This window comes from Neophocaena asiaeorientalis, unplaced genomic scaffold (genome assembly GCF_003031525.2).
Source record: "Neophocaena asiaeorientalis asiaeorientalis breed wild unplaced genomic scaffold, Neophocaena_asiaeorientalis_V1.1 scaffold340, whole genome shotgun sequence".
Taxonomy (NCBI): domain Eukaryota; kingdom Metazoa; phylum Chordata; class Mammalia; order Artiodactyla; family Phocoenidae; genus Neophocaena; species Neophocaena asiaeorientalis.
The window spans coordinates 2,145,967-2,163,452 of NW_020172733.1; the positions used below are offsets into that span (position 1 = coordinate 2,145,967).

The 17,486-nt window shown below is 34.3% G+C and overlaps 1 protein-coding gene across 9 annotated transcripts in view; it reads left to right on the plus strand.

The window, feature by feature from the left end:
- The window catches only part of PPHLN1 (periphilin 1), a 138,414-nt gene that overhangs the window by 84,842 nt on the left and 36,086 nt on the right, over window positions 1-17,486 (plus strand). For all 9 annotated transcript variants that reach the window (XM_024740445.1, XM_024740439.1, XM_024740440.1 and 6 more), the window contains one exon: window positions 5,822-5,962. In XM_024740445.1, coding sequence (XP_024596213.1) covers window positions 5,822-5,962 — 141 coding nt within the window. The remainder of the gene's footprint in view (window positions 1-5,821; window positions 5,963-17,486) is intronic.

Here is a 17,486-nt window from a genome sequence, read left to right on the forward strand (position 1 = left end):
ACATTTAGGTCTCTAATCCATTTTGAGTTTAGTTTTGTGTATGGTACTAGGGAGTGTTCTAATTTCATTCTTTTACATGTAGCTGTCCAGCTTTCCCAGCACCACTTACTGAAGAGACTGTCTTTTCTCTTGTATATCCTTGCCTCCTTTGTCATAGATGAGTTGAGCATAGGTGCGTGGGTTTATCTCTGGGCTTTCTATCCTGTTCCATTGATCTATATTTCTGTTTTTGTACCAGTACCATACTCTCTTGATTACTGTAGCTTTGTAGTAGTCTGAAGTCAGGGAGTCTGATGCCTCCAGCTCCATTTTTATTTGATTTCCTCTTTGATTTCTTTAGTGATCTCTTGGTTATTTAATAACGTATTGTTTAGCCTCCTTGTGTTTGTATTTTTTACGTTTTTTTCCCCGTGATTGATTTCTAAACTCATAGCGTTGTGGTCAGAAAAGATGCTTGATACGATTTCAGTTTTCTTAAATTTACTGAGGCTTGATTTGTGACCCAAGATGTGATCTATCATGGAGAATGTTCTATGCGCACCTGAGAAGAAAGTGTAATCTGCTGTTTTTGGATGGAATGTCCTATAAATACCAATTAAATCTGTCTAGTCTTTTGTGTCATTTAAGGCTCATCTTAACCATTTTAAGTGTATAGTTCAGTGGTATTAAATACATTCACATTATTATGCACATCACCACCCTCCATCCCCTTAACTCTTTTCACCTGTAAAACTGAAACTCTACACCAATTAAACAACAACTCTCCAAAGCAATTTTATCAGTTTATTCTCCCCCTCCCTCAGTCCCTGGCAACCACTATTATGCTTTCTGTCATTATGATTTTGACTACTTTAAGTACTTAAGTGGAATCATATAGTATTCATTATGCATAGTGTCTTCTAGGTTCATCCATGTAGTAGCATATTGTAGAATTTCCTGTTTCTTTTAAAAGGCTGAGTAATATTCCATTGTGTATGTGTGTACTATATTGTGTGTGTGTGTGTGTGTGTGTGTGTGTTAAATGCTTTATATTATTTAGAATTCCTTAGTAGATTTTTAAATAGGTTTAAAAGATACTTTAGTGAAATTTTGGGAAATTGATTGGGGTTTTTGGATGGGCTAGGAGTACATTCTTTTTTTAAAAATTTTTTTACAGTAAGTCCTTGTTGGTTATCTATTTTAAATATAGCAGTGTGTGTGTGTACCGCGTTTTGTTTTCTTTTCATTGGTATGTTGTGTTTTCATTTTCATTCATCTCTAAGTGTTTCTTACTTTCCCTTGTGATTTTTCTTTGTTTGTTTAAAAGTGCATTAATTTCCAGAATTTTGTGAATTTTCCAGATTTTTCTTTTTAAATCTGTTGAGACTTAATATGTGCCCCAATACAGGGAAATGTTCCATGTGCACTTGAGAAGAATGTATACTCTGTTGAAGTTTGGTGGATTGTTCTGTATATGTCTGTTAGATGTAGTTAGTGTATTGTGTTGCTTAAGCCCACTATTCCCTTACTTATTTCCTTACTTATTATTGTGAAACTGTTTATTTCTCCCTTTAATTTTGTCAGGTTTTGTTTCATATATTTTTATAGTTTGTCATTAGGTGTGTAAATGTTTGTAATTGTTATATCTTCTTGCTTTATTGAAACTTTTATTAATACATAATGTCCTTGTCTCTTGTAACCTTTTTTTATTTAGAGTTTATCTCTCTGATATTATTATAGCCACTCTTGCTTTTTTTTGTTTACTATGTGCAAGGAATATCTTTTTTCCATCCTTTTAGTTTCCACCTGTTTGTGTCTTTGGGTCTCAAGTGAATCTCTTGTTGATAACATATTGTTGGATCATATGTTTTTATTCATTCTGCCAATTTCTGTCTTTGGACTGGAGAATTTAAACCATTTACACTTGGAAGTAATTACTGAGGAGGGACTTACTCCTGTCATTGTGCTATTTGTTTTCTATATGCCCTGTGGCTTTTTTGTTCCTCATTTCCTGCATTCAGGTCTTCTTTTGTTTTTAGTTGATTTTTTGTAGTGAAATGTTAAAATTTCTATCTTGTTTCCTTTTGTGTATATTTTATAGCTGTTTTCTTTGTGGGTACAATGGAGAAGACATTTAACATCCTAAAATTGTGACACTAATTTAAATTTATACCAGCTTACCTGCAATAACATACAAAGCCTGTACTCCTTTACAGCTCTGTCTCTACCTCCTCATTTGTTGATGTTCCACAATTACATCGTTATACATTGTGTGCCTCCCTAAACCATAAACTAATAATTATTTTAAATACATTAGCATATTAAATTATCTAGAAAATAAGACTTGGAGTTATAAACCAACATTGCAGTGATACTAGTTTTTACACTAATAATTTTTTTCTTTAAATGTCATAGTCTCCTAAATCATGTTGCAAATAAAAAGTGCAGTTTCCAACTATTTACAGTAATACTAGCTGTTTTAACTCTGCATTTAACTTTATTGAGCTCTTTATTCCTCCATACAGCTTCGAGTTACCATCTAGTGTCCTTTCATTTCACCTTGCAGGGCTTCCTTAAGCATTTCTTGCATGACAGATCTAGTATCATGAACTTCCTCAGCTTTTGTTTATCTGGGAATGTCTTAATTTCTCCCTCACTTATGAAGGACAGTTTTGGTGGATATAGCAGTCTTTGTTGGCAGTTTTTTCTTTCAACACTTTGAACATATCAGTCCACTGTCTTCTGGCCTCCAAAGTTTCTGATGAGAAATCTGCTTAATCTTAGTTGAAGACCCCTTGTATTGATGATGATGATTTCTTGCTGCTTTCAAGATTCTCCCTTTGTCTTTATCTTTAAAGTTTGATTATAATGTGTCTTTTGAGCTTCTTTGAGTTCATCTTGGGTTTTTTTGAGCTTCTTGGATGTTTATATTCATATCTTTCATCAGATTTGGGAGTTTTCAGCCGTTATTCATTCAAGTATCTTCTCTGCCCCTTTCTCTCTCTCCTTCTTCTGAGATTCCCAGAAGGATGTATATATTAAGTGTATATTGGTTCACTTGATGGTGCTCCACAGATCCCTTAGGTTCTGTTCACTTTTCTTCAACCTTTTTTCTTTCTGTCCTTCAGGCAATAATTTCCTATTTCCTTGTCCTGTTTTTCAAGTTCACTGATTCTTTCTTCTGCCTTTGAATCCCTCTAGTGAATTTTTTATTATAATTATTGGTCTTATTAGTTATGAAATTTATTTTTCATTTCCTTTTAGGTTTTTTATTTCTTTATTGATATTTCCATTTTGTTCACACATTGCTTTCTTGGCTTTTCCCACAACTTTCTTTAGTTCTTTGTGCATCTTAGAGATGGTTATTTTAAAGTTTTTTCATCCAGTAGATCTGCCATTAGGTCTTTTTCAGGAGCAGTTTCTGTTGATTCATTTTTTTCTTTGAATGAGCAATACTTTGCCGTTTCTTTGTATGATTTGTGATTTTTTTTGTTGAACACTGGGCATTTGAATCTAATAATGTGGTAACTCTGTAAGTCAGATTCCCCCTGTTCCCCTGGGCTTGCTGTTGTTGTTGTTACTGTTTGTTTTTTATTGTTGGCTGTTTCTGTACTGAGGATCAGTCTGAGGTGTAAACAAAGTCTTCTCTGTTCTTTCTGAGCCTTTCCCTTGTTGTGCCCATTTACTTTCTAACTTCCCCCATGTATACAGTTTTTTTTTTAACATTCTTATCTTTAATGTCTGGCTCCCAAAAGAGGAAGATGTGAAAAATGAAGGGGGAGGGTTCTGGTCCTTTATATCCCCTGGAAGTCACTTCAGTCAGAATAAGAGGGGCTTGCAACAGTCGGGGGAGGTATAATAATAATGGCTGTTCACCTGTTTGTCTGCCCCTCTGATCAGAAGCAGCAATCAGTGATCGGAGCACAGTTCCCTGATATTTGAAGGATAGGGTACTTTTTCCCCAGTCTGACTCCCATAAGCAATGTGTAAGCTGCTCTAGGAACATGTACACAGCTTCCTGCCAAGTGGGTAGGGGTGGGAGATGGGCAGCTGCTACTGTGTGAAGAGCTGAATTTAACCTCAGTTTTACCACCCATGTCTTCCTCGGAAGGGACAAGACTTCAACAGAGTCCAGAGTTCCACAACAGTTAAATCAGACATTATGCCAGTGTAATTTTTTGTGTAGGTTGGGAGACAGATTGCTAGTGCTTCCTATTCTGCTGTTTTCCCAGAATCCTCTCCCCATGATTCGTGTACTTTCAATTTAAATCCCGTAAGATATATAACTCAGACTTATAAAAACCAGGTTTTTTAAAAAAGTAGATTATGCATGCACATGTCAGAAATTCAAAAGGCATTGGAAAAGGTACAGTGTCTTCTAAGTTATCCCTATTGAGACAGCCTCTTCTATCATTTTTTTCCCCATAGGTAATATCCCTCCAGAGATAGTGTGTTCATATATATGCATAAAGGTATATATACCCATGCTTCCCTCTTCCCTTTTGTTTTTGACACAACTGGCAGTATATTTATGGGGAATGACCTTCAGGACTTGCCAGGAGAAAAATTAGGATACATTATACAATATATTTAGACTGTTCTTATTCTTTTAAATGATTTCTTAGTATTCCATGGTTCTAGATAGTGCATAATTTACTTGATGGACATTTAGGTTGTTTTCAATCATTTGCCATTAATGGCAGCCATATCTTAGCATTCGTTGCTCATGTGTGTATCTGTAGATTAAGTTCCTACAGGTGAAGGTGCTTGGTGAAAGGGATATGTGGCACATTTTGATAAATATTGCCAAATTACTCTCTAAAGAGGTCGTGGCAGTGTACAACACATTAGATGTTGGAATGCCACTGCTTTTACAGGTGAAAAATACCACTAATTAATATATATCTTGTGACTTCTGTAAACCTACTGCTGTTTGCTGCTACGTCAATCACAAAAACCGTAAGTTTTTTGATAAACTTGTGATAAGTACAGTTTTCTTATTTCCTCCTTCACCTCCCACCCAACTAAAATATACAACAGTAAAATATATTAGCTCAAACTTTACTCTTTCCAAGTTACTGCTTACTGCAGGCTCCATGAAGCCAAGAACTTTTGTCTGTTCTGTTCATTGATATATCTAGCGTCACTTGAGCAGTGCTTGGCATTTATCATAGAATAAATTTTTGAGTAAACTAATGCATTGTAGTTAAATAATAGTTTTCCCTCATTTATTTAGTTTTCCTCTTTTCATCAAAAGTATTTTTAGAAAGTAAGATAATCGGCCTTGGGCTTTTTATGGGATCATTTACTCATTAATGAACTATTGCAGTATTGTTGAAGTAATAATTATTGCTGTTTGGAGTTGTTTTCTTTTCAGTTATTTCAATAAATTCTTAGGTTACAGGAGGCAGGGTATTTTTAACTTCTGAAGTAGAGTCCTTTTCTATGTTTCTGTGTAATATATTTGCTTATGTGTGTTCACACTTCTCACTTCCAGTTGGACTTTTTTCTTCTGTGTTTCTTATATAGATTGATTAAGGAATAGTTACAGGACAAAACCTTCTAGCTCTGTCTTAATATAGTATGAAATATAATTTTGGAATGGAATAAACCTAGAGGCTTTGTCTTACCTAAGATTTAAAAAGTAGCCATCATTTCCTCTTTAATCCTCCTCACATAAGTTCATTATGCATAGCAAGTTTGAAAGTGTTTCTTTTCTTAAGACAGGTTAAATTTAGCACTTTCTCTTGAGATAATCTGCCAATTGGTGCTTATATTCAGTCATCTAAAATGCTGTATGTCCTTTAAGAAAGTAATAAAAGATTTCTAATTCTTTTTAAAGGCGGGATCCACGGCACCATTGTTCATTGACCAGCCAGAAGAACCTGAGACAAATGCAACAGATGGCATAGAATTATTCGAAGACAGTCAGCTAACCAGTCGCTCTAAAGCAATAGCCTCAAAAACCAAAGAGATTGAACAGGTGAGAATCCAGTCTGCTTAAAGTACAAAATCTTCTGTTCCTGTCATTTGGTACACAGTAGTTACAGTAAATATTTATTGAATAAATATTTCATTTTGTCTTTTTCCATTTGTGACCCTGAAATTACAATGTAAAAAATTCTAAAATATGTTTGATTTGATTTCACAGTAATTTTGATCAGTTTGGTCCTCCACCCCTGCTTACTTTTTTTTTTCTCTTTTTAATAAAAAACAAGCTTCTATTTTAGAGAAATTAATATTCTAGTTAGTGTGGAGCAATTAAAGAACTATTAAACGTAGAGATGCGTTGAAAAATATTAAATATACCAATATAATAGCAAATGTTAGTTTTGAATACTGGGATTACAGATGTTTCTTGATGGTTTTCATTATACTTTTAAGTATTTTTCAAATATTAAAGAAAAAATAAAGGATAGGTATTTAAATCTAATTTTAATGATGTCATTTTGAAAAGTCAGGGTCTTGTTTTTAATAGATTGAATAGATTGCTTAAGGAATAGTTATAGGACAAAACCTTCTATCTGTATCTTAATACAGTGTGAAATGTAATTTTGGAATAGAATAAGCCTAGAGGCTTTGTCTTACCTAAGATTTAAAAAGTAGCCATCATTTCCTCTTTAATCCTCCTCGCATATGCTCATTATGCATAGAAAAGTTGAAAGTGTTTCAATATGGAAATATTTCCTGCTTTATAGGGTATTATCACTTTATGAGAATTAAATGAAGTAAATGAAATGTGAAAGGGCTTTCTAAAATGTGACATGTTGTACAGCTGTTTGTTTTTGATGTTGTTACTCTCTAGTGCCTTGAGTAAATGTCATTATATTGTTATATAATCTTCTAAAAACTGTTGGAAATTAAGAACAAAATTAAACCTTTTCTCAAGGTGCTGTCCATTTCCACATCAATTAAAATCTATTTCCCTTGGTTAAGTAGAAGATCTTATTTAAATCCTAGATATGATTGTGCAGCTTATATAGGAAAACGGTGACTAAGAAAATCCGGTTTAATTTGGTGATGTGAAAGGCAGATTGGTGCCTTTCAAGATATCAATTAAATGGGAGTAAATAAATGGTTTGCTCACTAGGTGTATCTTCCAGTACGAATATGAATATCATTGCCCTATATAAAATTACTGTCTTTTTACTCTGACTTATTTTTCTTTGTAGCTTTTTTTTTTTTCCCCCTACCATTTGACATATGTTTGCTTGTCTCCCTTCCATATGGAAGCTTCATGAGAGCAAGGACTTTGTTTTGTTTACTGCTTTATCTTCATTACCCAGAATAGCGATTGGCATGTAGTGGGCTCACAAGAAATATGTGTTGTATGGATAGTCACTGAGTCACTTGAAATCAGAGTGTGTCTTAACCTGACCACTTAACACAGTGCCTAGGCCCAGCACTTAGTAAGTGCTTGATAAGTGATTGTTAAGTGAATGAATTATTTAATGTTATTTTTCTTTTTCACCTAAATTGCAGCTCTTTAAAGGAGAGGTTTTCTTAAGAATATAACTGGTAGAAAAACTTGACTGACTCCCCTATTGGGAGGGAGTATTTTGGGTTGTTATTTATTAATATTTTTGTACTGTCTCCTCTTGTTATTAGTCATAGTTGATCTATTTGATCTTGAAAAGGTGAGTTACCAGTCAGAGGTAGAGCCTAGCTTAGCAGCACACACATAAAATTATTTAGTATGAAACCAGTGTTTGTATACTTTACAGACACCCATATATGTTTGAGCTGTAAGTATGACTGTATTTCTGTTTTCATCTGCCCATTGTTCAAACACATGAAAAATCTGATACTAAAGTATATTGAACAAGGAAAGATGAGCTAAAGAAAGAAAAATAACTCTAAAAGGTCATTACTGTATTCTGATGTACTAGAGAAGTAAAACCATTATAAAATAGAGAACTTAATAATGTTAAATATTGGAATGTAACTATTGTGTTCTTGCTAGGGTACTTTGGTTTTCATATATTGACAAGAAAATCAAACCAGAATTCCTCAAAATGTCACAAAGCTAGTAAATAATGACATGTAATTATTTTATAAATCATGTCTTAATGTTACAGTGATTTTTGAAAATGAAAAAATTAGGTTTATGGGGATTTCTCTTCAACATTTGCATGTTTTATTTTTAGAGATTAAATACCAGATGGATAGGAATATTATAAAGGTTTAAGAAAGCTAGATGGTAGTTATTATACAGCTGTCTAGTAATTTATATTTTTCCATATGCTTGAAATATTGCATGATTTAATAAATGAATAATAGCCCCCCCAAAAAAGAACCTGCATAGATGAGGCCAACAAATCAAACTTAGAATTATGTAGGAATGTAAATATTGGTGTTATAGCCAAGTTGCTTTTTCTCCCTGTTATGTCAAATGCAATATGTTCAGATATCTTATAAATTTCCACATGTTTTTTGAGGGTTTATATAAATTAGGTCCTTCAGCCCTTGAATCCAAAGAAAGTCATTAACTTGAGGCAGTATTACAATATGTAATAAACTAAATCTTCAGGCCAAAATTTAATTTAATTCAGAGGGCCTACAAATGTGGCTTATTCGATGTTTAAGGGCACGCATATGGATATAGATTGTATCAGAATCACTTCAATAAGAGCAGATTCATGTTCTTTGCCATATTATTGCCATCTCATTCCTGGGCATATAAGAATTCGGTAGGGTAGAGGTACAGGTGTCTTTTGAAAAAGCTGCCAGCTTATAGTCGTATATGGTGGAGAACCACTGGTCTAAAATCCTTGAGCCAGAAGACATCAGATTGCATCTCTGAATATTATGTTGCTAGAGGTCATTTGAATCATCTCACTTTTACATAAATATCTTTTAGTGGATATGATTCATTCTCTTGCTACAGCACATTTATCCTGCTTATGCTTTGGATCCTGTGGTGTATCTTTTCCCCCTATTTCCCCAGATTATCCCCTCTTACCCAATTTGGGCCACCTTTTACATTCAAATACTGGAATATTTTCCTAGGCTTTCTGGCTTCTGAGCTTAGAAAGGCGAACTTCAGAATTTCTTCTGTCATTATGGTAATTCCTAGAGAGACTTAATCCACAAAAATATAGGTGATGAATTGGGAGATTGGGATTGACATATATACACTAATATGTATAAAATGGATAACTAATAAGAACCTACTGTATAAAAAATAAATAAAATTCTAAAATTCAAAAGAAATATATAGGTGATTCATATTCTGGTTCAGGTATTTGGCATTAACCCCTTGATCGTGATATATCTCTCAAGTCCTCACATACCTACTACTACTGAACTATTTGATTTGAAAGTGCATCCTACTCCTTGATATTTTACCAGTGAGGAATCTTGTCTTTTAACAAATTGTTACTTTGAATGAACGATGCAAGTTGAAAGCCTCCATTATTACATACCCTTCTTCCCTCTATTGTACCTTGAGGGATAAAGCAATATTTACTTTAACTCTTTGGAATTCTCTTATTTAAGATTTGCAAAATCCCTGATAGATTTTGATAAAATTGTGCTTAGACATAACCTGTCAGTGAGATCCTCTGTTTTCTGGCATCTAATGATATTTAAGTCTTCTTGTAATTCCCCACTGGCAAGATCTGGCTTTGATTGTTCTATTTTCCTCTTTCTTCAGATGGAATCAGATAATATGAGTAGATCTGGGGTGGGTACACACACACACACACACACACACGTATATGTATACATACACAGACAAAAAAATATGCATATGCATTGTTGGCCTAGCAGATCATATGACTAAGAGTGTCAGGGTGGCTAAAATCCTCCTGAAGACCCAAGAAGTTGTAGAGAAGCAGGTGCCTCGTGAAGCAACTGTAAGGATAGTTGGTGTGTAACTGAAGTTTATTAGGATCTTTTGCTCTGCCAACTAGTCTTAAAAAAAAGAACCTTTCATCTCTTCACTCTCAAGGCACCATGCTTATATTGTAATTCTCTGCTTTTGTTGTACATCTGTGGGGCCTTTAAAAAGCAGAGCTTGTTGGATATCTGCCATAAATATTCCGGTAAGTTAGTTACCAGAGCTTCTCAAACTTTAATGTGGGTGTAAGTCACTGGGGGATCTTGTTAAAATACAGATTTTGATTCAGTAGATCTGGGATGGGGCTTGAGATTGGAATGTCTGACATTCTCCCAGGTGACGCTGATTTTACTAGTCTATGTACCATATTTGGAGTAACAAGGAGTTGGAAGGAGGTGACTGTTTTTTCTTAGGTTCTTCTATACTTTCTAATGTGCTGAAAGGTTGAAAACTATGACCCCCTTTTATGTAAATTAAGAGACTTTTGTACTGTCTGTTTTTTAATTGTGGTATAATTAACATGCAATAAAATGCATAGATCTTAAATATTCAGTTGGATAAGTTGTAACAGTTGTAGCACTTTGTAAATATCACCCAAAACAAATATTTATGAAAGTCTTTTCTATTATGTTAAAATATCCTCCAGCCCATCCATTGAAAGCTGTATTTTAAGTGATAAAATACACAAGGATAAAATTCAAAAGGCACAAGAGATTATGCAGGGAAAACAAGTTTCGTTCTCACCTATAATTCTTAGCTGCCCAGTTTCTTTCCCCAGCGTGTAGATATACTGTATATATGATGTATGTGTATATATGTGTATATATACATATTTTTGTGTATACACAGAGTTTATATACAGTATTTATGTTATGTGTGTATACACACATACATACATATACACACACACACATCTGAAGCATGTTTGATTCAGATGAGTGGAGATAAAAGTTGGTGTGTGTGTCTCCATGCTTTTTCTTTAAATACAGTACCATACTCTGTACCCTGTTCAATGTTTTAGTGACCATTCTATATCAGTATATATAACTAGTCCCCTATTAATAGACATTTATAATCCCTTGGGAACCGTGTTTCAAAATATAGGTCCTCTGATTTCTCCACATTAAAAAAATGTATATATATGTATTTTTTAAATAAACAAAATATTACATTTAAAATATACATTTTGGGGCTGTGGAGTTGCTTTAATACTGTGGGTGTTTATGTTTTGTGAAGTGCTGTACAGGTTTTAGTAACTGCATAGGAGATCACCAGAGTACCTGTTTACCTCTCATGGTTCTAATGGCATGCCAAGTTTGAGCGTAACTGTAATATGTGAGTTTGTAGAGAATCTGAATTTCTTGCTTGTACCAATCTTTATCAGCCTTTCTTAAAAATTATGTTAGTAGATGCAATTAATAAAATCTAAGCCAATCTAATTGCGGGGATGTACCTGATAATATTCTTTAAATGCATTACTCATGATGCTCCTCAAATCACAGAAAGTCATCATTTGTAAGGGGGACGGTCCATCTCTTCTTTCTTCTTATTTGGTGAGTAATTCAAAAAAGAACAAGTACCATGAAGGCAAATTCATTTTTAAGACCTCTTTGGCTATTTCATGACACTATCCTAATAACATAAAGCTGTTTTATGAAAAAGCTGATATTTCTACCTGCAAGTAAGTCTCTCTATTAACAGAATGGTTGATTACTATATTTATCTGATAATTTATAATTGAAATATAGACAGGAATCATTTTAGATCCAGAGGGGGTGCCAATCTAATGTTCTAAAACAGAGAGACTACTCAGAGACTCTTGATAGGGGGGATTGTGTATTTTTCTTCTTTCCTTCTTTTAACTTCCAAAGACTTAAACTGAATATACATTTGTTTTGGTAAAGACATTATTTTTTATAGTCAATCATAGCTATGCCAGCCTTGTTATATTGAGGAAATTTTATTTCTTAGCCATGTTGGGGCCACTTTTCCTTACTCTAGTTAATAAAAATCAAGTTAGTTCAGAAATCATTTTGTTGCCTGTCTAGGTCATCAGTCTTATAGGTTAATATGGTTTTGCTGTAAGTCTAGATCAATCTACTTAATATGTGATTTTTATTGTAATTTGAATTCTACATGTTAACCATTTTGTGACCGTATGGGCTGCTCACTGGCTTTTCTTCATCAAAATAAAAAAGTTAGGCTGAATAATCTTAGGTCTCTTCCTAATCTAAATCATATTAAAAATTAAAAGCTAAATATTGCTTCTTCTGTACACACTATTATATGTGTACATAAAGAAGCTAATTTCAGATTTAACTATAGAATATTTAAGCGTTGATTCTTTTTTAAACCTCTTAATGAGGACACAGCGTACTTACATTAAAATGCTTTTTAAAAACTCAAATATTTATCATTGCTATGTATCAGTCAGTAATTAAATAGTGCTTGTTGAGCTAATGAATTGTGCAGAAAGGGTTTTCTTCAGTAGACAAGACGTTCCGTTTAGTCACCATTCTCCCTGTGGCCCTCTTCTTTTCTTCGAGTGTCTAGTTTCAGTCACCGTCTAACTATATAGCTGATTCTTCCCAGTCCTCTCACTGGGTCGCTCTTTCTCCCTCAATATAAAATAGGATATTTTTGTTTTACTTTTACAGAGAAAAGGCTTGAAAGTTAATCAAATGAACCATCTTCCTGAAATGTTAACTAGAGTTGCAGACATGGAGAAGAGTCACACATGATGGGTTTAAATGAAATTGTTTCCAAAGTAGTGGCAACTCTATCATTGTATATGCATGATCTAATAAGCATTTTATACTAGTCCTACATGATAGAAACATTCTTTGTTTTTTCTTTTTATCAGAGCAAGTAGCGAACTTTTTAAAAGTGCAGCTCTTACCACTATCTTGTCTAGACATCAAGTCTACCCTACTGTATTTAACAGTCCATTATTACCAACCACTTATTCGGACCTTACATATATAGATTTAGTAAAATATACTCACATACGATTTACCTCTGAAAAATCTCTTATTCCCAAAACACATTGAAAATAAATCATTTATTTTGGCTAAATTTCAGAGTTTTTGAAATTTATCAGTCAGATTCTGTTCATGCTCTTACTATAGACACTTGTTGCTGAAACGTAAGAGTAAAGTTTTCACTTTAAGGGAGTTTCATCTGGAAGCTGTCTCAGAAGGTAATTTGTATTATATTTGAAATGTCAAAACCAAGTGTCTTAGCTTTTACGTTTAATTAAAAGTTATTTATATCTGATATAAATCCATAAATATGGAGATTGATGACTCTGTTAAGATACTATTTTTACATAAAATATAAAATTTGGACAATACAGATACCAAGCCTTATAAAAACCATACTTAAAATGTTGCAAGTACCAGAAGAGATGAGGCCATCCTGGACATTATACCTGGGAATGTCATCATTTAAACAAAAGTACCCAATACAGGTATTCCCCATGGCGTAAGCCCATGTGTGAGCTTCCTTCTCTCACCTCCCTTCTTTGTTTCCTGTCAACCAGTGTTAGGTAAGGATCTTCTCTAGTGGTTCCAAATTACTGTCACTTGCTATTCAGTTCCCCTTTTGTAAGTTAACAATTTTATTTAGTCTCTGAGTACTTCACATTGGGAACATTTCTAAGTAGTATGGCATAAAAATTGCTGGATGCTTCCATTTAGTGCTTTAACTTCTCAGAGCCTTTTCCTCATTTGTTAAATGGGATTAGTTGCATGTTTTCCTGCAGAATTAACAAGCTCTTGTATGTGAAAGCCCTTTATATATTGAAAATCACTATACAAGTGGTTATGGTTGTGTTGAGTATTACTTTGCCTGTTTCTTGGCAACCTTGGAATATTGACTACTTTCAGATTACCTCTTAGGAATATTTTATAGCAAGTTTCCTGTATAAGTTTAACTTTGAGAGCCCATTTTCTCATCAGTGTGAAGATTTGGGCTGTTTACCTCTTGTCCTTTTACTTCTGTTTTTATTTTGGGGATTTCCCCTTTATTTGTTCAAAATGAAATGTGAAAATAATTTTACTATGAAATATTTTATTTATTTTGGGGGGCTTTGTAATTTTCCTTTCACATTTTCCATTTGGATTGCTTTTTTATCTCACTGGTCCTTATCTATTTTTCTAGACATAAGAAGTACCATAAAAGATTAATGTTTCCTTCTCCTTAGAATTCCCTGCTTTCCCTCCCCATTCCTAAAACATAAATTGTTCCCATATATCCCCCTTCACTTGTCATCCCTTATTTTTAACATGTGATCCCTCCTATAACATCTGCTGTCTTCTCTTAACTGTTGTTTAATTCAAGTATTGTGCAAGGAGATAACAAGCTTGTCTGTTATATACACTCATTTGCTGACTACAGTGTGAGTTAATTGATATTCTCAATTCATTTATAGACAGTGTTTTAAAAGTTGCACTTAGATAATCTTATGTTTCTACTTAAAGGTAACTTGAAATTAAACACTAGAAGTGAGTTGATGTTGGGAGTCACTTATATAATGATCTATTTTGTGTACTTTTCCTTTATTCTTTCTCTTTTTTAAATTTTGTTTTTAAAAAAAGTAGTACAGGAAATTGGACAATGCAGTATATATCATTTCTGTTTAGAATACTTGTTTACTTGAATTAGCCAGGAGATTATTTGGAGATTTTTTTGTCTGCCTCTGAACTGAATCTTAAGATTTCGAATCCTTCAGTTATCTGGACTTGAGGGGAAATGAGCAGTTCAGCATCGTTCAGTTTTCTGGTTAGCTGATGTTCAATTATGCTAAACTCTGCTATGATTGCTAATATGCTCTACTTTAAGAAAGTCACCTTACCGATGTATAACACATGTATAGAGAGAAGTGTTCAAAACAGAGAAGTTGTTAACCTGAATGATTTCTCACAAAGCAGGCACTAGTGAAAACTACCATTCAGGGCAAGAAATAGAGATTACCAGCACCCCAGGAGTCCCATCATACCCCCTCCCTAATCACTGCCCCTCCTTTCCCAAAGGTGACCACTAAATTGATTCCTAACATTGTAGTACAGTTTTTGAGCTTTACACAAATGGAATCATACAGTATATATTATTTTGTGCCTAGCTTTTTTTTGTTCACCATTGTGTTTATGAGATTCATTGATATTGTTACATGTAATATAGCTCCTTTTGGTTTTAATTTGCATTTCCCTGATTACAGATGATGCTGAGGATATTTTCGTATGGTTATTCGCACATAGTACAAGTACTCTTTTGTAAAGTACTTGTTGAGATTCTTGCTTGTTTTCCTGTTGAGTTCTTTTTTTTTTAAAATGATTTGTAGAAGTTCTTTATATATTCTTTTTATATATATATATATATATATATATACACACAAGCCCTTTGTTAGTTATGTGTGTTGCAGATATCTTTTCCCATTTTGTGTCTTGCTTTTTCATTCTTTTGATATCTATGGAGGAATAAAAATTCTTACTTTTAATGTAGCCCAGACTTTTGAGTCTTTTTCTATATTGCTTTTATTTGTCTCCTATTTAAGATATCTTTCTCTTTTATTATCTTCTAGAAGCTTTTCTGTTTTGTCTTTTACATTGAGTTACAATCCATCTGAAAATGATTTTATATATAGTGTATATTAAATGTAGCTGAGATCGAGTTTCACTTTTTTCCATGTGGATATCCATTTGACACTGAACCATCTTTTGGAAAGACCATGTGTTCCTCACTGTTCTGCATTGACACCTGTGTAATAAGTCAGGTGTCCATATATGTGTGAATCTGTTTCTGGACTCTGTTCTATTCTATTGGTCTTTTGATTCGTGTAAAAGTACTGCACTGTGCTCATTACTGTAGCTTTACAGTTAAGTCTTGATATCCAGTAGAGCAAATCCTCTTCCCTGTTGTTTTTTTTTCAAGGGTACCTGTACTTGGAACTGTGAATTTCTGTAGAAACTTTAGAATTGGTTTCTCATGTTCTCAGTTTAACAAACAAAGCCTGTTGGGATCTAGGCTCAGGATCTCTCACGAGGCTGCAGTCAAGCTGATAACAAGGGCTATAGTTTCTTAAGATGTGACTGGAGTTGGAAGATCCACTTCCAAGCTCACTCATGTAGCTGTTGGCATGAGTTTCAGTTTCATGCATGTAATCATTGCCTCCCCCAAGAGTGAGCAAAAAAGAGCAATGCTTTGCTGCCTTTTTTGGTCTGTTGAGTCACATAATGTCTGTCCCTTCTACCTTGTTCTGTTAATTACAAGTGAGTCACTAAGCCCAGCCAACACTCAACAGGAAAGGATTACACAAGGATGAAAATACCAGGAGGGTGGGGATCACTGGGGGCTATCTGGGGGTTGGCTGCCACATCTTCCATGATCATTGTAACCTGAATTTACCAGCTTTATTAGTCTTTTTCAAAGAACCAACTTTTGGTTTTGTTCTTTTTTTTTTCTTGTTTTGATTTTATATTTCATAAAATTCTGCCTTTATTGTTTTCTTTCCTTCTTCATTTTTTGGTTTAATTGCTGTTATTGAAAATTTTTTGAGATAGATACTTACTGATTTGTAGTTTTTCTGTTTTTTTTTTTGCGGTACACGGGCCTCTCACTGTCGTGGCCTCTCCCGTTGCAGAGCACAGGCTTCGGACGCGCAGGCTCAGAGGCCATGGCTCACGGGCCCAGCCGCTCCGCGGCATGTGGGACCTTCCCGGACCGGGGCAAGAAGCCGTGTCCCCTGCATCGGCAGGCGGACTCTCAACCACCGCGCCACCAGGGAAGCCCTGTAGTTTTTCTTTTAACCTATAAATTCCCTCTCAACATGGCATTAGCTCATCTTCCAAATTTTGATGTTATTTTTATTGTCACTCAGTTCAGAATATTTTCCTAATATTCCTTGGATTTCTTATTTAGAGTTATTTAGAATATTTCTTAATTTCCAAACATATGGGGATTTTGTAGGTTTTTAAAAAAATAAATTTCTATTTCTAAACCACTCTAGTCAGAAAACATTCTTTAGGATTTTAGCCCTATGAAATTTGTTGTAACTTACATTGCAGCCCAACACATCATCAGTTTTTCTTTTTTATTTCTTTTTTTTTTTTTTTGGCTCTTTTGGGTCTTCATTGCTGCACATGGGCTTTCTCTAGTTGCAGTGAGCAGGGGCTACTCTTCGTTGCAGTGCGTGGGCTTCTTATTGCAGTGGCTTCTCTTGTTGTGGAGCACGGGCTCTAGGCATGCGGGCTTGAGCAATTGTAGCACACGGGCTCAGTAGTTGTGGTGCACGGGCTTAGTTGCTCCGCAGCACGTGGGATCTTCCCGGACCAGGGATCGAACCTGTGTCCCCTCCATTGCCAGGTGGATTCTTAACCACTGCTCCACCAGGGAAGTCCAGTCAGTTTTTCTAAGTGTTCCATATACTTGAAAAGAAATGTACTTTTTATTTGTTGAGTGCATTGTTCTATTAGTATGTCAATAAGGTAAAGTTTATTATTGTGTCAACTCTTTCATATCTGTATTGATTTTGCTTGTCTTAACAGTTTCTGAAAGAGTTGTGTCAAAACCTTCAAATATGTTTGTGGATTTGCATATCTCTTTTAAATGTTTCTATTTCTTTTATATATTGAGGCTATGATGTAAAGTGCATATGAGTTTAGAATTA